The 23,514-nt window shown below is 37.6% G+C and overlaps 1 protein-coding gene and 1 gene segment (V, D, J or C); both read right to left on the reverse strand.

Moving 5' to 3' along the window:
* LOC108423472 overlaps window positions 1-23,514 on the reverse strand; it is a 147,083-nt gene that overhangs the window by 14,409 nt on the left and 109,160 nt on the right.
* The window catches only part of LOC108423471 (immunoglobulin lambda-1 light chain-like), a 52,698-nt gene that overhangs the window by 9,223 nt on the left and 19,961 nt on the right, over window positions 1-23,514 (reverse strand). Inside the window, exons 1-3 of one of the 3 annotated variants that reach the window (XM_037542149.1) lie at window positions 9,354-9,477; window positions 8,841-9,149; window positions 1,415-1,421 (exon numbers count right to left, since the gene is read on the reverse strand). The exons of the other annotated variants lie outside the window; for them this stretch is intronic. Coding sequence (XP_037398046.1) covers window positions 1,415-1,421; window positions 8,841-9,149; window positions 9,354-9,399 — 362 coding nt within the window. The 5' untranslated portion in view covers window positions 9,400-9,477. Of the gene's footprint in view, window positions 1-1,414; window positions 1,422-8,840; window positions 9,150-9,353; window positions 9,478-23,514 lie in introns of those variants that run through there. 3 annotated transcript variants of the gene reach the window in all.

The raw sequence follows: 23,514 nt of genomic DNA on the forward strand, positions 1-23,514 counted from the left end.
ATAGACCTAAACCACTTCTTAAAAATGGTATGAGAACAAAAAACTGCCTGATGTCTCAAATACTTCACAACTTACACCACAATAAAATAGTATTAACATTTGAGACAATTGTAAGAAGGAAAACATTCTTACCTAAAACTGTTAGTTTTGTTCCAGCTCCAAAATATGCTGGATTGCCATAGGTCACAGTATGAGACCTTGAGCTAATTTCTCAGATCTCTCTAATGCTCATCACAAGCGCCTGGCATAATGAATTTTCTCATATACTTGCCCTAGCACTCAAGCTTTTTATCTCTGGTAGGGAAAACCTTCTCATTACTATCACAGCTGAAAGAAGACTTAGACAAAAGCTCAATGACATATACCTGTACTATTTCTACTTAAATGGAGTGACATTATTACCTGAACACAAAAACACTTCCTTCACTGTCTAATCCTCTGCAAACCCCCTGAATTTTCATCCCCAACAAAATAGCTTTAATATTGCTATAAGCACAAAAATATTCTTACCTAAAACAGTCAGTTTTGTTCCAGCTCCAAAGTATGCTTGGTAAGCGTTGTCACAGCATGAGTTCATTAACTAATTTCCTAATGCTCTAACACATCTTATGAACATTGTATCACACTTCAAACCCAATTTTGCCATTCACAAGGAAAGCTTCTGCATTTCTTTCGCAGATTTTATAATTCACAAGTATAGACCTGAACCATGAATAGGTTACATGCTACTTTAACATTTGAACCATGTGAACTTACCTAAAATGGTCAGTTTTGTTCCAGCTCCAAAGTATGCTGGATTAGCAGTGTCACAGTATGCACATGTCAACAAATTTCCCAGATCTCTCTAATGCTAATCTCATGATCCTGATGTCAAATTTAAAACCCATTTGCTCTTTTGCTGATTTATTGCCATTCACCCTAGCTCCTGCTAATTTTGAAATTCATAGACATAGACCTCAACTAGGAAAATTTCATGACCTACAAGTAACAGTTGAATTGTTTGAACTTACCTAAAACAGTTAGTTTTGTTCCAGCTCCAAAGTATGCCTCACGATTGTCACAGTATGAGGGTATGGACTAATTTCCCAGATCTCTCTAATGCTAATCTCATGACCCTGGTATCAAATTTCAAACCTATTTGCTGTAACTTTATTTATTTCATTTATAAGGAAAACCAGTTATGAAGAAAACTTGCTATGGCTGAGCCTAAATTCTAAATTAATAATTATAGACCTGAATCAGGACAAATTTACAAGTTACAACTTAATTATTAAATTTTACATGGACTCACCTAAAACGGTCAGTTTTGTTCCAGCTCCAAAGTATGCTTGACCACGGTTGTCACAGTATGAGAGTATGGACTAATTTCCCAGATCTCTCAATTGCTAATCTACATTCCAAACTCTTACTGTAACTCCCATGTTTTATGCCATTCATAAGAATCTTTTCAGTTCGTTTGTGGCTGAATGAAAATGCATTTTGAGTTTACAAATTCTTAATCATTGACCTGAACCATAAATAGGCTGCAAGCTACAAGTTAAACATTTGAATTGTTTAAACTTACCTAAAACTGTCAGTTTTGTTCCAGCTCCAAAGTAGGCTCGATCAGTAGAGTCACAGTATGAGAGTATGGACTAATTTCCCCAGATCTCTCTAATAGTAATCTTATGAGCTTGATATCAAATTTCAAACCTATTTGCTGTGGTTCTCAGGGTTTATGCCATTCTGCACTTTGAATTTAGAAATTCACAAACACAGACTTGAACCATGCAACTGAATCAGATGAACTTACCTAAAATGGTCAATTTTGTTCCAGCTCCAAAGTATGCTTGACCAAGGTTGTCACAGTATGAGTGTGTAGACTAATTTCTCAGATCTCAATAATTCTAATCTCACTCAAATTTCTAAGCAAATTTCATCACTAATAAGCCAGTTTTCAAATGTGTGTCATAATTTTGAAGAACAAAAAATTCTTACCTAAAACTGTCAGTTTTGTTCCAGCTCCAAAGTATGCAGGGTAATTGTTGTCACAGTATGAGTCCACTAACGCATTTCCTAGATCACCCTTATGCTAATGTTAAGAATCTGAGATCAATTTCGAAACATTTTTGCTATTCATAAGGAAAATCTCCTTCGCTCATTTACACCGGAGTAAAAATGCACTTTATATTTAGAAAGTCATGACTACAGACCTGAACCATGAACAGGTTGCAATCTACAAGGTATCATCTGAGTCAGGTGAACTTACCTAAAACAGTCAGTTTTGTTCCAGCTCCAAAGTATGCTTGACCAATGTTGGCACAGTACAAGTGTGTAGACTAATTTCCTAGATCTCTCTTATGCTAATCTTAAGAACCCGATATCAATTTCAAAACACACTTTTGCCATTCATATGGAAAATCTCTTCTGCTCTTTTAGAGATGAATGAACATGTATCTTAAATTTAAGAATTTCTTGATCATAGACCTGAACCATTAATAAGTTACAGCCTATAAGATAACATTTGAGTCCGGTGAACGTACCTAAAACGGTTAGTCTGGTTCCAGCTCCAAAGTATGCTTGAGCAGCATTGACACAGTACGAGTGTATAGACTAATTTCTAAGATCTCTCTAATGCTAATCTTGAATCTGATTTTATTACTAATACAATTTTGAAGAAATTTGAAAAAATATTCTTACCTAAGACTGTCAGTTTTGTTCCACTTCCAAACTCCGCTGGATAATTGGAGTCACAGTACAAGTCTGTTAACTAATTTCCTAGATGTCTCTTTTGCTAACCTTAAGAACCTGATATCAATTTCAAAACACACTTTTGCCATTCATATGGAAAATCTCTCCAGCTCTTTTACAGCTGAGTAAATATGAATCTTAAACTTAAAAAATTTATGATCCTAGACCTGAACCGTGAATAAGTTCCAGTCCACAAGATAACATTTGAATCAGACGAACTTACCTAAAACGGTTAGTCTGGTTCCAGCTCCAAAGTATGCTTGAGTACCAGCAGTGTCACAGTATGGTAGTATGGACTAATTTCCCAGATCTGTCTAAAGCTAATCTAATGATATGAAATTTCAAACCTATTTGCTGTGATTTTCAAGACTGATATCTTAATTAAAGCAGACTTCCTCAGTTGAGCTATGGCAGACTAAAAATTCACTTTATATTTGGACATTCATAATAATAGACCTGAACCAGAAAAATTTCACAAGCTACAATTTAACATTTGAACTTACCTAAAACTGTCAGTTTCGTTCCAGGTCCAAAGTATGCTTGACTTCCAGTGTCACATTGGAAATCAGTGCTTCAAAATAGGCCTTGGATCCTCTTGATAATCCATCATGTAACATAGAAATAGGATGCTATGTATATCCAGAGTGATGTTAACTTCAGAAGCTCTTGGATCCAGAGCCTGAACTTAAGTGTCAGTACAAAAATGATGACCAGTGTAGTCATAACTGAGATGCAACAGTATGTATTTGCATGAAGAGAAAAATGCATAAAATCATCCATATAAGGGGTGAAAAAAGAAAATGCTATTTTCAAATAGTTCAATAAGTCTGTGAAGTGGGTAAGTTTAAATTCAGGTAAAAAAGAATGCATATCCCTGTTGTCTGGCGTGCTGTTGCTAACACTAAATGCTTGGAGGTTTTTGTACAGCGGCTCTATGGAAATGTATCATCGTGCCCCCCCTGTCCCCACGGTGCTAAAGCATTATACAAAAACGAAATTGCTCTTTCTGCCTCTCACCAGTCCTCCCCCCACCTCGCTTTATCTTTAATTCTAATCATACTTTTGCAGACTTGTTTAATTTTGTCAGGTGCTTGAAGAGGCATTGTAATCTAAACTGAATGTTGCTATTTCTGTGAGTACTGAGAAATTGGGCAGGTGCATGTTTGACTTGCCACCCTAAAAAAAGTGTATATGACATAACAACCCCTCCCACATCCTCCTGCAGCAATCATCAAAGCAAGGAGCGGTTACAGTATCTGCAGCATCCGCTCCGACTATACCAGGAGATGGAGACACAGAAGACTTACATATGAATTACTCATTTACTTGCTGATGCTGAAAGGCCTGATGTGCTGATGATGTGATTATAATGGGATGGTTGCACTTATACATTGGTATAAACAAATAAAATTTCTCTCTGTACCAAAATATAATGTCCATTAATGAAAAGTTGATGCCTTAAACCCCAGTAGAAAGTGTATACAGTATGTTTATATATATATATATATATATATATATATATATATATATATATATATATATATATAATTTCAACATATTTCTACTAAATATAATGAATTTAGATGCAGGAAAACAAACTAATTAGTCAGCATATCAGTAAAGACAGACCAATATCAGTTGAAAGATTCTGATACGAACAAGCTGTATCGATAATTATCAAACATATCTTTTACCACTTGTAAATATCATTGATGGACAAAGTACAAAATTCTAAAATAAAATATTGCTGTAAAATGTCTTTATTTCTAATTAGATTAAATTACAAATTCTCTGCTTTTAAATGTACTGATACTGAATCAAAAGCTTTGCATCAAACGTGCTGTTGTCATAGGTACTGTTTATGAACAATTTGTATGAAGGAGGCATATTAAGGAGACATAAGAATCTCAGGAAAAATAAAGTTAGGAACATAGTTAGGCATTCATTACTGTAGTTGCACAGGTATCCTTAATAGAAACTGCACATTTTTATTTTAACATGTCAAACATAGATACATATAGCAATGGTATATAGTGTTCATAACTAGGTCCTAGGACTCTGTTATTACTTGGGAATGATACTTCACAACAATGTCATAAACAGAACAAATGTCTACCACTTACCTTATGCCCTCATGTCCATGCAGTATCATTTATTTCATAAGACATCCTATCATTTGTTGGAATCATAAAAGCCATTTATAGTGTTTTTGGTGGTAAAAGATTTATCATTAAAAATCATAAAAAAAATTATTATCATTATTATATAACCATGAACAATCAAAGAACACTTTGCATGATTAAAGGCTGTAGGCTGTAGATGGTTCTATATAGGGTTTTATAAACTACCAAAAAGGGGTTCTTCTACTGTTGTGATATCAGGCTTGACACAATAGAAGAACCCTTTTTGGTGTTATATAGAACACTTCTCAAAAAGGTTCTAAATACAGAACCATCTACAGCTAATTCATGCACAGGCTTCTTTGAGCGTTCATGGTTCTAAGCATTTCTTTACTAAAGAACCCTTGAAGAACCATCTTTTTCAAGTGTGCAGTTAAACCAAGATTTTTTTTTCAATAAAGTAGATGATATTTTATAAGTTAGTTTAAAGAGCAAATTTTGATTCCAGATTTTTCTTAGATTGGTTAAATTCGATTTGTGGTTTGACATAATGGGGCACTGATTAGCCAAGCTAGATGTTAGATGACAAATACAGTTAATAGTGTGTTGTCAAGGGGAGTGGCTTGGAAATGGCACAACAAACATGCAAATATGCAAAACCACTATTTATCATATTAGTATTACTTATATTTACTGTTTTTCTGAGCAAATAAGCACTTTCGGCCAAGAAAACAGATTCTAAAATCTACTTTTCTCAGGTGCATAAAACTTAAGCATAGTACTGTATAAAACCTCAATGTATTGAATATGAACCTTAGAGCACTCAAAGTATTCATTCTTTCATCAAATCAAAGGAATGTTTGAAAGGTTTGAAAGATTTAATTACACATCAGCTGTTTTTTTTTTTTTTTTTAATTTTAGAATATCCAAAATTGCTCCAAATGGATAAAAGGCATTTTGGAATGAAACTCTTCATATATTAATTACTTCCAGCTGTGAATGGGCCTTCAATTTTTTTGGTGAAAAATGGTTCAACTCCAATCAAAACTGTCCATGACAGTATTTTAAGAAGTAGCCCAGACTGACGTTTTATTATATATGCATTACCTCCTAATAATTACATTACACAAAACTGCAGAATATGTTCATATCTCTGCATTAAGGATTAATAATGGTCATTAGCAAATCTTGTAATGACAACATAGCTTCTGATTTGGCATTTTCTCCTGTACAGTAGTGTATACTGTAGTTTAGTTCCTACTTTCATCCTGCAGAGGTCAGCATATGATCTTTAATCCACTGTATGGAGATGTAATTACGTCATATCAAACTCAGCTGCTGTGGTATAAAGGTGTTGCATAGCCTTATGCTAATAGATCTCAGCTGGGTGTGCAAAGGTGATTTATTATGTAATAGTGCACTGACGTTGTCAAGGGATTTTTTTTTCTTTTTTTCTTTATGTGAAATCACTTTCATCATTGCTGTGACTATGACACTGCTTTAACTCATCACTCAGCCCTGGCTGCCCCTCCTCAGGGAGGTGAATGTTGAGGTTGTTGTTCAGCTGCATAGCTCAGCTAACACACGGTGCTCTACTGGATGAACAGAAGTACACAGCTGAGTCTTCAGACTCCAGCTTCTCTATCTGCAGCACTGATCTTTTCACATCAGGACGGGTCATGGAGTATTTACTCTCGTTGAATGGTAGAACTATCTGAACTGAGCCTTTTCCAACAGACGTAGCAATGAGGTCCATCGCACCCAAACTCCTCTGTCTGTACCAGTATATGTAGTAATAGGTGCTGTCATTATGTTCACATCCTACTTTTACTGATTCTCCAAGCTCCTTGATGAGTAGAGTAGGAGTCTGGGTTATAAATAATCCACTCAAAGGTTCTGTGGGAGAAATAAAATGTCTGTTTACTGATGTCATTCTGCTATTAAATGCAGAGTGATGAATTGAAACTGAACTGTTGAGCTGTTATGAGCTCCTCAAAGTCTTACTCGCAATGAAGATCAGCGCAAACCCAACACACAACAGCCTCATGATGTGTAAAGCTAGTCTCACAGCCTGACTGCCTCTCTGCTTCTCTCACTCTATTTCTCATTGCCCATCAGTAACAGGAAATGGCATCACTGAACTGCAATCGTGCACAGTAAGAAAGCATTATTTATCAGTCTTGCTCATCACTCTTAAACAAAGCACAGCTTTTGAAATGCTCCATATACACTGTTTATGAGTATGTCAATGTTTGTGTTCACTGAATTCACTGAATTTAACAATTTTAAAAAATCTAATGTGGCCTACTTATAAGTTATGGCTAATTTAATTTCATATTTTGTTATATTTTTTCCAATTGGCGACCTGTCCAGGGTGTATCCTGCCTTCCGCCCGATGACCACTCACCCCCACGTGACCCTGAGGGAGAAGCGGCTTAGAAAACGGATGGATGGATATATTTTCTCCAACACGTTAAACTCAGCAAATGAAAACGTACATTAAAATCTGCAGACAAATTCTACAAATTGTTTTTTTCCAGTAGAGGGAGTGTTCACTTGTATTTCACATAGAAATTCAGGAAAACATGTTATTTGACTAAGAGTGCATGAGAGCGTGCGTTCACTGCTGTTCAAAAGTTTGAAATAAATGTTTTCAGCAATATGACAGCAGATTAGTTGCAGATACACATACAACAGTGCTAATATGAAACAGGTTCTGTGCCACTTTATAAGCTTGAAATAATTATTAAGAGGATGTATTTAAAAATGTTAAATGTGTCTAGATTGATAAACAGAGCTGTAGATGATTCCATAATGAATGAGAAAGAAATTACAGTGACAAAACTCACTCACACAACAACAACACCAACAACAACAACAACAATAATAATAATAATGCATTTGTTTTCATATTTAATGGAGAAATATACTATTAAAACACTAACAGTCCATAAACTACATGGTTCTATTGCACACAATGAGTGAAGGGTCAGTGACAGGAGGGAGAAAGAGTCTATGTGTCTATTTGAAGACATGAGCTTTTACTTGTGTTTTAAGAAATCAGCTAGACAGACTATCACAGAAATGTGTGATCTGCTCTACACTGAGGTCAGCATACACTTCAGGATCACTAATTATCCAGAATGAATGGGTCCAGGGATGCATCAAGTTCTTGTTAGTAGCATCAAAGGCTCTTGAAACTCAAACAATGGCACATAATAAACAATAAAAATAATGAATAAATTAACAATAAACAAAACCAATATATAAACTCAGTTTTATTGTGGGCAAGTTTGTATTGTGTCTGCATTGTACGTCTCTTTCAAGTCAATCAAAATCGTAATCGTGAGAACAGTAATTGTGAACACTTTCACACACCACCCAAAGCCAAAAATTGGTAATATCTACCTGAACCCTCCTACGTAACATTGGCATACTGCCATGATTTGTCTTGGATACTTTTTTTTCCCAGTTACATAACCGTGTCATGTTACCGTTACTGATAATTGCCATGAGAGATGTCATAATGTTTGAAGTCATGACAGCTTATGTCACTTAGCTTGTTACCCTGACAAATTTTATTTTCTAATAACGTTAACACACACCTAGCAGTTTGCTGCCCCCAGTAAAATTTCTGGGTCCAACCTGACCACTCTATTGAAAAAGTTCTGGCTACGGTCAGAGTTCTTAGTCAGTCTAAGAAAACAGACTAACCAAAACACTCCCAATAGCTTTATGAAGGACTGCTATGGCATGCTTATGACATGGTTATGTCACTATTGTGTAGTAGTGTTACTGAAATGTTCTTTATTTATATCAGTGCTGTTTCGCCTTCACATCTCAGTTCTCCTGGTTAGTGTTCTCCTCAGGGGCACCTGGAAAGTACCAACCACAAGTCCAGATGTGCTTCACCTCCTCATTGCACTGCTCCAGGGGAGCTGCTGAGGTTAATGACTAACTGTTAGACTGCTCTGAGTTACTGTGTCATACTTGTAGCACAGAAGTATATAGCAGAGTCTCTAGCTTCCATATTCTTAATCTGCAGCATGCCCTTCTTCACTTCAGGTCGGGTGAATTTATATTTGTCCGTTTTATCAAACGGTGGCTCAATGTTTACACTATTTTGACCCATAGAAAATGCCAGTAACTCCAGATCCTGTTTTTCTCCTGTTTGTCTGTACCAGGACATCCTGTAGTGGTCAGTGTTATCGTGGTCACATTTCAATGTCACAGACGAATTCAGGTTGACAAATGACATTTTGGGTTCCTGAACAATGTTGACAACACCACTGGATGGATCTGTGGTTGAGTAAATTTGTAAAAAGTCAAATATCTTAATAGCAAATAGTAACAAGAATTATGTAATTATTTTGAAGTGAAAAGAATACAGAAAAAAATCAGACTGCTAGAAGACTATAACTGTCATTATAGGAATTCTAATGTTCTATCTTGGCCTCCAAAATTAAAAAAGTAAATAAATAAATAAATAAACAAATAACTTACATATTATTGTCAGAAGTAAAAGTAAAGTGACAAAGAGAAATTCCATTCTGTCCGACAGGGCATTGAATGCTTCTACAAAGAGAGTTTAACAGCTTGTCTTACTGGTTGTCATGATCCTCCCACAGGGTTTGGGCCATCCCAAACAGTTGTGACAGAGACTATTTTTAACTGTAGACAGTGCTGAATAGAAATCATGTGAGAGTTTGAGTCACCATTCACATGTGCATCAATGGTTTGTTATTAGCCTAAGACTGCTAGGCCATCTTATTCACTCTAAGCTCAGTGCTATTAAAACATGTGCTCAAGGCCAATGGACTATCAATAACTAGCCTTTTCTGCAGTCTCCCCAGTTTAGTTATGGCCAGCTCTCTGTTCTCCTCCAGTCACATGACGCTACCAAGCTGAGAGGGTGAACAACTCTAACTGCTAGTTTTGTTACATCAGCTGGCATCATGCTATAAGTAACAGGGGAGTAGGAGGATTACCCAACCCACCCAGAGAGAGCGAGGAAAGTTATGCTCTCTCCTGAACATAGATGGCTATGGCATCACTGGGGATTGAGCTTGTGTTCTCCCAACAATAGAGCCAACAACTTGTTGCACAGTTGCATCGCTCAGGAAGCCTGTGATGACTTTATCATGAATAGGTGGAGCTAAACTGCTGTAGGCTGAGTAGGTGGATATATTTAAATTGACTGATATCTCAAAAACAGCTTATTCAAAATTGGCTATTTTTACAGCTTAGTTTCTATATCTGGACTGTTTGGACCGAGGGAATGGTACATTTTAAAACTTGTATAACAAAGTTTGCATACTACATCAAACTCTTGTCTTTGAAAATAGCACAGAAAATTCTGTTTTCCATGAATATGAATGAATATGAATTCCCATAAATATATAAATGGAAACAGCAAAAATGATACCCAATATTTTAAATGATGGGAAGCACTTTACTGCATATAAACGGGACTATAAATGGACAAGTGTGTCATAAATCTTTTTAGAGAAGTTGAGAAAAAAAAATGTTTCAGGGAAGTTAATTTATCTGTCCGATGGATTAATGTTTGGGGGAAAATAAGACGGAAGCTGATGCTGGGAGGCTTGAGCTGAAGTGTAGTTTTATATGTCAACATAAGGTTTGGGGATGTCTGGAGGCAAATAAAGGGTTTTTATTCTAAGGTGATTAAAATATATGTGGACATTGATGTTCATAGATGTTCTACTGCACTGATGATAGCTGTCTTACATTGTTTAACTGGGGTGGCGCTGGTCATCTAGGCCACCCCTTGGCCACATCCCTTTAAGAACTTAGTCAGGCTTTAGTGTGCATATAAAGGTAGTTACTGATTAATCTTCAAAAGCATTGTAGTTTGTTAAATACGCTCCCTTCATTGTCAATGCAGACCATGTTTAGCTATCTATCTGTAAGACAAATGTGATAATAAATACAACCTGCAGCTGCACCTTTTGAATATTTTTATTTTTTCCTTCTTTCCTTTCTTTCTTCTCGGTAATATAGAGATTAAACCTAAATATCCATCATAAAACAATTTAAAAGAAAGTGAACTTTGAAATCTGCAATCCAGGTTCATTTTGTTGTAAACTATATTGCAAAGTAATCTGAATGATTTTCATTCATCCTCAGATAGCAGGTGTCTCCTCTAGCTTCTTGTAAGAAGGAACCTAAGCCTTGCTTCACTGTGACTTGCTGCACAGTAGTAGGTGCCACTGTCCTGGAGCGTCAGGTCTAAAATGTGCAAACTGAACTGGTTGTTGTCCAAAGCCAGAGCAACACTGTATTTCTCAGTGGACTGTTCATACTCCTTCATTAAGAACTGCACAGGTGCGCCGTACTGAACTTGCCTATACCATGCCATGGTGTAACTGTTCATAGTTGATCCTGCACCTATGCTGCAGTGAAGGGTGACATTATCTCCTCCAAGAGGTGTCATGAAAGCTTTTGACTGGAGCACTTGCTGAGTTGAGGTCTTATCTGTGGATAAAAAGTAGGCCAAACAAGTAGATCTTTAAAACAGTTGGAGCATCTGTACCCTGATGTAAAGAATGCGTTCTCAGCATAAAAGAAAATATTATATGGTTTTCAATTAAGTCACCTGAAAGTATTCAAATACTCACGAATGTCCACAAGCAGCCATACCAAGACACCTACTGTCAGCATATTTCAAGAAGAAACCCTCTCAGAAAGAGGAAGTGAATGGAATGGCTGTAGCTTATAGACTGATACATATGATTTGCCTCAGGCAGAGAAATATCTGTCCTCCTAGGTCTGATGTGCAGTCAGATTCAGTTACAGCATCTGGCTCCTCATAGCATCTTTGATATTAGTAGGTACAATTTTTTGGTTACATAATCTTGTTACAGCATGTGACGTCTTCTATGGCACATTTATTGTGTGATTATATCACTGTCATGTAGCAGGGCTTAAATAAAGTGTTACCAACCTTTTCCTTCTGCACAATTGGCTAATTGCCCAGATCATAGAAATATATATCCATCCATCCATCCATCCATCCATTTTCTAAGCCGCTTCTCCGTCAGGGTCGCGGGGGGTGCTGCAGCCTATCCCAGCAGTCTTCGGGCGGAAGGCAGGATACACCCTGGACAGGTCGCCAGTCCATTGCAGGGCAGACAGACAGACGCAGACAGTCACTCACACCTAGGGGTAATTTAGCATGTCCAATTGGCCTGACTGCATGTCTTTGGACTGTGGGAGGAAACCCGGAGAACCCGGAGGAAACCCATGCAGACACAGGGAGAACATACAAACTCCACACAGAGAGAACCCCGGTCACCCGGCAGGGGAATCGAACCCAGGCCCTCCTTGCTGTGAGGCGACAGCGCAGAAGTACCACTAGATTGGTTTGGATGCTTCCAAACTGGAGTCATGTGCAAGTTTTTGTCCAAGTAGCCATGTTGCCCATGCAACACATACAACATACACTGATCAAGTATAACATTATGACCACCTCCTTGTTTCTACACTCTTTGACCATTTTATCAGCTCCACTTTATAGATCTACAATTACAGACTGTAGTCCATCTGTTTCTCTGCATGAGTTCTTAGTCCCCTTTTACCCTGTTCTTTACTGGTCAGGACTCCCATGGACCCTCACAGAGCAGGTACTATTTGGGTGGTGGACCATTCTCAGGCAAGAAACTTAAATATGGCATTTTGAAAATTTTAGCACATATTTTCTATTTATTTGACTATTTACTCTACTTATTCGATTTGTTTAACATATTGAAAAAATAAACATAAAATATATGATGTGCCATCATATTTTTTACAGGTCACATTTTATGCATCATTATTATTATTATTATTATTATTATTATTTTAAATCTAGCTAATAAGCAGTAACTGGGCATTAAAATGTGCAGACGTGTGCTCACTGTGCAGGAAGTTCTTTTCACTAAGAAAATCAATAATGCAACTAGTAACCAATCTTTTGCATTCCGCTTTTTAAATTCAAAATTTGACTAATTTAAGCCATATTTCATAAGAGAGAGATTTGAACATGAGGTTTTCTTAGCAGTTCATACAACTGAGTCTCCCCCTGTTGGCCTAACAGAGACATGTTTCAGTCACTCTCTGCAGATGTGTTTGTTGACTGAAACAGACATCATTTAAAAATAAATACTTCACATAATAGACAAATATAACATGCACTGTGTAAGTATCATTTGCTGCTTGTGCTACAGCATGGCTTCAGTTTAATTAAATTAAATTACTCTAGGCTCAGGTGATCAGGTGGTTTACTGTGTCAATCATCTAATAACAAAATAAACCAGACTGTACAGTCAGACTTTTGCTGATAGCATAACATAAATGCTAAGCTGCTGTCACCATGGCAACACCTGGTTGTTAAACTGTCTGTTGAAATTGAAAAGTCTGTCCTCCCTTTTCTGAGTCAAACTGATGTCAAAATAAATGAAAAGTTAGTTAATGTTCATAGAAGCCTAGTTTTAGTGTATATAAACCATAAACTTTGTTTAGGTGGTTTCCTCATTTTTTTAAACATTACTCTTTCTTTACTGTTTCATTACACAAAGTTAGTCTTTTAGTTGTTTTACTTACTAACTAGATCTCCCTCTATTACACGATGCTACCAAGCTTATCACCATGTGTTTGACCTTGGACTATGTTTGTGTCTCTGACTGTTTTTGGGGAAAGAAGAAGATTCAAGCCCAGACCAGCAGAAATTATAAGAGAAATGGGTCAAATCTTGAAGAAAACAATTATTGTACCTACTGACTCTTTAATACTGAGGGGTCTTTTGATAAAGTACATTATATGCTCTAAGGGGAAAGAGGGAAATGTAGGGTAACTTTTATTTTTGTTACAATATTTTTTTCTTTATTTTTCACTTTACTTCTTCTTCTTCTTCTTCTTATTATTATTATTATTATTATAAGATCATTGAATGCTTGTCTTCCTCTCAATGGACAATGGCCAATAAATGTTTTAATCACACATATTTTTAATAGAAAAATTTATGAAAAATCCAGAAAAATCAGTAAACACAAAAGCACAAACATAACCTGGCTAAAAGTCCAAAAAGAATCAGGCAAAAGACAAGTAATAAAAAACAGTCCAAACAGATCAGAACAGGAATAAACAGTCAGAAATAAAGCTCTGTCTGGTCTGAGGAACTAGAGCGCTGATTGGAGCATGAGAGTAAGGCTGGAGTCACGTGATCTCCCAGGGGATTGAGTCCAAAGAGAGGTCAGAGGCAAGGGAGTCGTGACAATTACACTGTACAGAAAAAAGGAACATTGATGTTTCACTGAATTGTTAACAATGAGAGAAAAGCCCAAAATAATTCTGCTGTCTTGCTTCTCGTTTTTGGCTCCATTGATGAGTCAGTGGGATTCTCCATTCCTGCATCTGATTTTCAGACACTTCTAGAGAAAAAAGAGGAGAACGTTAGTAATGATCACACAGAATATACAAATCTAACACATCCCATTATGTCACTGTTCTTGTACCTTAATTTGGTGACAATGTCCTTGATTGTGGCTTTATCTCTCTGGGCTATGAATTTGTCCACCATCTTGATGAAGTCCTTATGTGTGGACAGAAGCCTCAGAACATTCCGAGCATGGAATCTACAGAAATGAAGGATCATTAGATTATGTTGAAGTGAATCTGCTATAGTTGTGTGACCTGTACAGACTACAGAGTAAATAAATACAGTCACTGTCTGGTATTGACTTTCTCTGATAGGACAGTTGTAGGAGGGAAAAACACAGTTGTGATGAATGAAGGTGGAAGTAACTACCTGACGTGCGGAGCAGAGTCCACTGCTAACTGGCTAATGCTGACCAGAAAACGTCTTGGCAGGTCTGTTTTGCTGGTCAGGATGCGAGGTGCTCCCATCAGCTCTGCCAGTTTCTGCAGGGTTAGTGCTGTGCACCTTCTGACCGCCACATTGCGATGACTGCAAGAAACCACAGAAAGAAACAGTTACAATGATGTATCATGTCATAGTGAACATGATAAAATTGTACATCTTGGCCAGTGAAATCTTTATAAAGCTAAATATCCTTATCCTTATAATCCTCATGAAGCTTATGAAGTTTTATTTTCATTTTGATATTTACAATTACTTTTCTGTAGCTATTCATATTTTCCATTGGGAAGTTGTATATATATATGTATATATATATATATATATATATGTGTGTGTGTGTGTGTGTGTGTATGTAGGTGTAAAATAATATTATAATATTCTTACACCAATCTCAAAATGAAAACAATGATGATGTTATACTAAATTTTAAATTATTTTACTTGCAGAGATTTCATTTAAAAGATTTCAAGGAATTATTGACTTTATGCATATGGATATGGGTCATATGGACATTTGACTCTTAATTTCTTGAAGTTTGGACTGTAGTTTCCTGACATAATACAGGTGTAAAAGTGTTTGGAGGCTTTATTCTCACCTTAATCCTGTGGTTACCAGGGCATTAAGGACACGGGTGGGGCTGCAGTTCTGCACCATGCACCCAAGAGTGAGCTCCACCTCTTCTCTAATGAAATTGTTGGACTCTCCAGATTTGTGCAGTAGCACACAAGCTACACACTCCAGCTCCTTGTCCATTGCCATCTTCAGATGGGCAAACATGTGGCCTAATGTTGACATCGCCGCACGTGCCACAACTGATCGCAGGTTCTTCACCTATAGGCAACATTCAGAGACAGAACTGATTCTGATACTGTTCGAAACATAAGATTCAGTTTTTAATCATGTAAAACCAACATTGTGGCAAATACATGTAGAAAACATGACATATAATGTGGGCACTGTGCAAATTCACTGGTTTCATTATTAGTAAGAATATTAAAAACTTATATGTACATATGGAGAAAGAGCATAATCTTACCTCTTGTATGACCAGCAGGGTGACATCATGAAGTTTAGGCATTAAAACATCTCTGTGATGCTCAGCCAGAACACGAACACATACTAGACCTTCCACTTTCTTTTCCCTGTTGAAGGAAAAAACATTTAAGCATTCAATTCAAAATATTCCAGACTTCTCACAATATCCATAATGTTTCTTTTTTCTTAAAAATGTATTTCTGAATTATTTATATTATATCTATATAAGTTTCAGAAATACAGCCTCTTCTATTACTACCTCTGTCACTATCTATAAACAAATCCAAAAATATGCAGCATGTCACCTCTTGCTTATTCAAATGAAATCATTCCTTTATCAGTGCATCTAAACTTTCTAAAAACATTATCAACACTTCCAGATTCATGTAGCTCAATTAGCCTACTCACCAGTCCCCAGCTCTAAGCAGTTTGAAGGCCTGCATGAGGTTCACTTCAGGGTTTACCAGTCGCTGCTCTTGGTTGAGTGGGGGTTTTGTGGACTTCTCCATTTTCTGGCCACTGAACTGTTGCAAGGATGGATGTTCATCTAAGGGTGAAAGCAAAGTTTTTATAAATCTATCTACTAAATACGTTACAATCTCTCATGTCTTTAAACAATGTAAAACTGTGTCTAGAAACAATCAAACACCCAATGGTTCATTCTGAAGAGTTCAGCTGCTCTTGTTACTATTACTGTTGCTATGTCCATCAAAGTTTCATGTCAGGCTACCTGATGATATTCATAACACTATTCATAACACTTGTGCAAACAAAATGAAATCCAGAATGAAACCCAGAAGTTCAGTTCCATTGTGGTGGAATAGAGAGCAAAACACCAAGGAATTCATATATTTAGAATTACTTACAGACTGTGCTGTATGTATTGTTATTTTGACACTTACCTGTAGCTCTGCCAGACGTGCTGTGTGACTGCTTCAGGATGCGGAGGCTTCTCATCCTGGACACACTGCTCCTGGGCTTAATGGGTTTAGGTGGAGGCTCTGGTGTAGGGCTTCTCAGTGAAGACAGTGCACGGAGCTCCTCAAGGATGTGGAGGTCAACAGGGCTCAGGTCTTCAACGGAGATAAAACTTTCTTCATCAGTAGATATGTCCGAGCTCATGTTCCTGTGAACACCTTTCACACCATCCACTACTTTATGGCCCTTGTGTTGCAGATGAGCTTCTGTCTGCAGGAATTCACCCGGGGTGCTCACCCTGAAATCTCCAGAAGCAAATGGGAAGCAGGCCTCCTCCTCTCTGGGCGTTAGCACTCTAGCATAGTGCTTACCTCTCTTTCTCATAACACTGTCCACTAGGCTGTCAGGATGCATGGAGTTAGAGCAAGATTCACGCAAAGCGCTGCTGCTGCTGCTGCTGTTGTGCTGTGCTCTCTTAATGGGCTGTAAAGGGTGAGCTCTGTCCATTCCATCTAAACATTTCACCAGGCGGCGGGGACGAGCTGTATCAGGCTGTATTCTTCTACCACCATACTGGGTCACTACTAAGGAATCATCTGAAGGCATCAGGTGGTACCGGAAAGAACTTTTGCTTCCCCTGATGTTCTCGTCCTGCATCTTCTTAAAGATGGTTGCCACTCTTGTGTTGTAGGGTTTGTCTGTTTGATTGGGCTCTCTGGTAAACGGATCATTTACTGTCAGAGACTGCTTATAGACCTGTCCCTGAAATACAGAGCATTATGTTTTATTCATTTATCTTAAAACTTAATCAGTATCCTCTAAAAAAAAAAAAAAAAAAAAAAAAAAAAAAATATATATATATATATATATATATATATATATATATATATAATATATTGCTTGTAAATAAAATCTAACTCACTATGCTCGGCAGGAAGCTGTGTTTCCTAGAAGAGTGCAGATTTCTGCTGTGTTTCGTCCGGTAAGGGAATTCTTCCCTCTCAGTGTTCCTCTCCTCTTCACTGCTGGAAGGGCTGTCTAAACTTACGTGATCCATCATTGGTTTTGACGTTTGTGTCTAAATATCAGTAATGGTCGCTGTGTATCGCGGTTGATGTGGAGAAAGAACCGCTCGCTGAAAATATTCACACCCAGCATAGAAACATTCATGATTCCATTCGTTTGTGACGACATTTCAAATCGTTCTGTTGGAGCGTTCCGAGTGATTCGGTATGTTTGTCACTGAGCGTCATCAAAAAACTCTATTATACTATTAAATTATCATATTAGATTCATATGAGATGTTATTATATTATAATGTGTTATATTATTATTAAAAATAGTAAACACATATGCAGTACATGAACAGATGATTTCAGCGGTGACGTAAATCACTACGATGTTTGATTTTTGTTGATTCATCTGTTTTTCTTTCTTTCTTTGGGTGTTATTTTCCCAGAATTTTATGATTTATTAATATGTTGTGGAGATTTTGCTTTACCACAATTTGAGCTAAACTTTCTAAAGTTGCTAAAGATTCACCCAACTGTCCATTTTACATAAAAAAGAAAGACAGACGGAAAGAAAAAGATCCCTTAAAATGCTTCTCCTGGTAAACAACCATCCAGCACACCTGACTGAAAATCTCATTAATGCGGTGACAGGTTGTTTCAGAAAACTTTAATATGGAGCGAATTAGTCTGACAGAAGATCTCGACTCTGTGTAACGAAGTGAAATGTAAATGGAAAATCTCTCAAATCAGGTGTGAACATGTACTGAAGTGGTCTAAAGAGAACACCTGCCATGCTCTGACCCTCACAAAGAGAAACTGCAGCAAACCTGTCTGGACATTAGTTTAAATTCATACACCGCATGCAAGCTGCCATAAAAGGTGAGATAGGCAACAAAATACTGACCTAAACACTAAAAACACTCCAGAGAGAGACACACTGTTTGTCCCAGTGAGTGTATTTTTACCAGCTTACTGAAGTTTTAATTACTTATTCGGATTATTTTGATTTTCTTGATGAGCAGAAACGAATTAATGATAACTTTAACTTATAAAGAGGTAAATAAACAAGACAGAATTGTGTTCAGAGAGCCTCCAGACTGATACTGGTCTGGGTATAAATGGCCGTTTTTATTGTTCTGGGCTTTCGGACTCCACACTGTTGGTCTCTATACCTTTATTTTCTGGTCTACATCGAGTTCAACTTCCACCAGCGCGCGCTGACTGGCGCTCCAGCAGCTCAGGGGTTAAACTGGACCGGAGCGAACCGGAGCAGAGCTGCAGCGCTTTAGAGCTGAGCTGAGCTGCAGAGCTGCAGTCTGATGGTCGTTTGTCATGGTTGTAAAATCCATGTAATTATTAGAAGAGATAAAAAACCTCTAAAGAGACACTGTTAAGCCTCATATCGACCAGCTGAGTTTAACAGTGATGTCAGGGTTTGTTGGTTCATTCTTTTCGATTTCTTGATGCTTTAACTCTGAACTCTTTAACTTCTTAACTCCGTTAAACCTCGGTCAGTGTAAAAAGCTCATTATTCCTGGATTATTTATCCTGTTAATCTGCAGCGATTTACAGCAGTTCAGTCCTGAGTCTAATGGAGTTTGTTTATGATCTAATTCACATTATTATGATTTATAAATCTTCAAGACTTTAGATCCACAGTAGCTCTCTTTTCACCTCCATTTGGTGTTCATCTTAAATGCTAGCTTCGTGATGATGTCAAGATTGTTGAAGTTCAACTGTTAAAGAGATTGAAAGTATGTGTTGTTGTTGAGGTGTTATTGTTCTGGCCAACTGATGTAAAATATTCTAAAAGAGCAAAAGTGCATTGGTTGTTGTGTAAAGTCCACTGATTTGTCAAGATGAACACATTGGAGAAAACACATACACACACACACACACACACACACACACACACACACACACACACACACACACACACACAGTATTGTATTTGAAAAGCAACTCCTGGTTCGACCAATCAGTGCTTCAGTAAATTGTGCTCAAGATGTAATTGATGATATTAACAAGTCTCTGTGGTGGCTGTGAAGGTGTCATGGAAAAATATGGACCCAAGAAATTCTTGTTACTTTTTATTGTTTTCTATGTTCATTTGATTTATGAATATGACTTTATTCTAATGTATATTGTGATAAATTCACTGCTGAGGTAAACTATTGAAAAATTTGTTTAGATGCCTAAAACCTTTGCATAGTACTCTCTCTCTCTTTCTCTCTCTCTCTCTCTCTCTCTCTCTCTCTCTCTCTCTATATATATATATATATATATATATATATATATATATATATATATATATATATGTTCTTAACCAATGAAAATGTGTAATTCTACTAAAATCTGGCCATAATTACAAAATATATTTAAAAGCTATAATTCTACAATAATCCAGTGTAGAATATTTTACTGTAAATGTATGGAAACTGTTTTTTTGCAGTGTACGCAGATGTACGCAGATGTAGACATCGGATGAATTTAGATCAAATGTTTGTTCATACAGTAGTTCTGTTCCATGTAAACAGCCTGTCTTAACTGTGATGTTTAGTCTGTTTTGCAGGCTGGCTGATACTGACTGACACTCAAAGACGCACATCAGCACCCAGTTAGCCAGCAGTGTTTGTAGCCCAATATTGTTTCCTAATTAGAGTTAAACTGGTTAGTTTTCAAGAAGCATGTTTCCAATATCTCATTGTACAACGTTGAAAGTGGAAGTGCAACTCAGAAGTGAACCATTCCACACATCATCTTTATAAACTGTATTTTCTTCACCACCTTAAAAAACAACATCCAGGTTGATCAAGTGGGTAAAAGAACAGGGCGGGTTACTGATGGCATTTAGGTGGCATCATTGATCAGAACATTTTGTTTTGCTAGTTTAAAGTCTTTAGTTTGAATTTTATCTTTTCATAAAAGAATTAGATGTCTTGGTATAATGTTGATGTTAAACCTGACAAACAGTCATTAAGTCAAGTAAATTAATCAGCTTAATTAAGTCTTATGACAGAATCATACAAGCTGATATTTTTGATTTCATTTTCTTGATAATTCATAAAATTGGCTGTTTGATTAGCATTGGTAGGATTGATTTAGGAATTTAATAAACGGTATAATCCAGGCCATGTTTGTGTTTGTAAGTAGGAGAGGAGCGGAAGAGTAAGTAAGACTCCAGTACATCCTTTTCCATTGGGATATGAATTCTGCTTTTGTTTAATTTTTTTTCCAGTGAAATCAGAATGGGCGGCACGGTGGCGTGGTGGGTAGCGTTGTCGCTTCACAGCGAGGAGGGCCTGGGTTCGATTCCCTGGACGGGTGATCGGGGTCCTCTCTGTGTGGAGTTTGCATGTTCTCCCCGTGTCTGCGTGGGTTTCCTCCGGGTTCTCCGGTTTCCTCCCACAGTCCAAAGACATGCAGTCAGGCCAATTGGACATGCTACATTGCCCCTAGGTGTGAGTGTGTGAGTGACTGTCTGTGTCTGTCTGTCTGCCCTGCGATGGACTGGCGACCTGTCCAGGGTGTATCCTGCCTTCCGCCCGAAGACTGCTGGGATAGGCTCCAGCACCCCCCGCGACCCTGACGGAGAAGCGGCTTAGAAAATGGATGGATGGATGGATGTTAATCCAGCACTCCGAGGCCAAAAATCTACATCATTTAGAAATCTCACATCTTGCTTAATTTTGTTGCTTATTAGAAAAAAGACCAGAATTCCTCTATAATAAATAAATGTATTATAAATCCTCATCAGATGAACAGTGTTGTGCACCTGTGTGTTTGGTGTTTGAGGTTTTAGTATGAAAGTCATATGAATATGCAGCACTGTGCTCTTTAGCTGCACAGTAATACACAGCAGAATCAGACTGGAGGAGCTCAGAGATGATCAGATCTCCCTTCTGGTCTGTTTTTCTTTTTAGATGAAACCGCTTTTTAAATCCATCTTCATATGTTGGGTCATTTGGGCCGTAGGTGTAGCCGATCAGAGCCATAGCTATACTGTCTCTCTTTTGCTGATACCATAACATAACAGGTAAGTTACTGTCATCATGGCTACACTTGATTGTTGTGCTGTTTGATTCGTTGGTAAAAAGTGATGAGATCTGTTGAAATATAACACTGTCTGTAGTTCCTGTTGAAGAAGAAAAGAGACATACTTGAAAAAATAATTATACTTAAAAAAATACAGATATCAGGGAGTTAATAGCACCTTGTTTTATAAGGATTTCATACCTACAAAAACAATGAAGAACATACAAAGTCCACGAGCACCACACATCCTTCTGATTAACAGCTCGAGTGAGAGTCGAACCCACTAACACACTGCCTCTATATCAGTGTTTGGATTATACAGAAGTGAGTGTGTGTGTGGAGTGGGATGGGTCAGCATGCGCAAATGAACCATAAACACATGGAAAAAAGTCTAAAAGAAGCTGAAAGGGTATTTGAAGAATATATGCTCTACATGTGCATCCCCTATTGGCTGCACCACTCTGATGTGTTTGTTGTTTCTGTGACTTCGGGAAGGAGGGGAGTTGTGTAACAGCTGCACTTGTCTTTGTAATGAATGGTAGTTTGGCAGCTGAATATATTGCACAATGCTTTTCTTTTGGTTCATATCTCTTTTTTGCTATGTGAACACAACCCTTCAACACACAAGCTCTACAAAGAGAAGGAATGTAGAATGTCAAAGTCTGTGCCGCTGCTTTATGTCTGCTTTTGTTTCATTTTTTTCCAGTGAAATCAGAATGACTGTTGAGATTAAACCACTGTGTGAGCAGATCTCTTTTGGTTTTCGTTCTTAATCCAGCACTCCGAAGCCAAAAATCTACATCATTTAGAAATCTCACATCATACTTAATTTTTTTGCCTATAAGAAAAGAGACCAGAATTCCTCTATAATAAATAACTTTAGTATAAATCCTAATCAGATGAACCAGAATTAAAGAAACAGTGTGCTGTGCAAATGTATGGTTTTAGTACGACAGTCATATGAATATGCAGCACTGTGCTCTTTAGCTGCACAGTAATACACAGCAGAATCAGACTGGTGGAGCTCAGAGATGATCAGATCTCCCTTCTGGTCTGTTTTTGATGATGAAACCGCTTTTTAAATCCATCTTCATTCTTTGGCTAATTTGTGCCATAAGTGTAGCTGATCAAAGCCATAGCCAGTGGTGGACGAAGTACACAAATCATGTACTTGAGTTAAAGTAGAGATACCCAAGGTAAAATATTACTCCAGTAAAAGTACAGGGTGGGCCATATATATGGATACACCCAAATAAAATGGGAATGGTTGGTGATATTAACTTCCTGTTTGTGGCACATTAGTATATGGGAGGGGGAAAGCCTTTCAAGATGGGTGGTGACCATGGCGGCCATTTTAAAGTCAGCCATTTTGGATCCAACTTTAGTTTTTTCAATGGGAAGAGGGTCATGTGACACATCAAACTTATTGGGAATTTCACAGGAAAAACAATGGTGTGCTTAGTTTTAACGTAACTTTATTCTTTCACGAGTTATTTACTCATTGGGCAGCACGGTGGCGTGGTGGGTAGCGCTGTCGCCTCACAGCAAGGAGGGCCTGGGTTCGATTCCCCGACCGGGCGATCGGGGTCCTCTCTGTGTTGTGTTTGCATGTTCTCCCCGTGTCTGCGTGGGTTTCCTCCGGGTTCTCCGGTTTCCTCCCACAGTCCAAAGACATGCAGTCAGGCCAATTGGACATGCTACATTGCCCCTGGGTATGAGTGTGTGAGTGAGTGACTGTCTGTGTCTGTCTGTCTGCCCTGCGATGGACTGGCGACCTGTCCAGGGT

This window comes from Pygocentrus nattereri, chromosome 10 (genome assembly GCF_015220715.1).
Source record: "Pygocentrus nattereri isolate fPygNat1 chromosome 10, fPygNat1.pri, whole genome shotgun sequence".
Classification (NCBI taxonomy): Eukaryota; Metazoa; Chordata; class Actinopteri; order Characiformes; family Serrasalmidae; genus Pygocentrus; species Pygocentrus nattereri.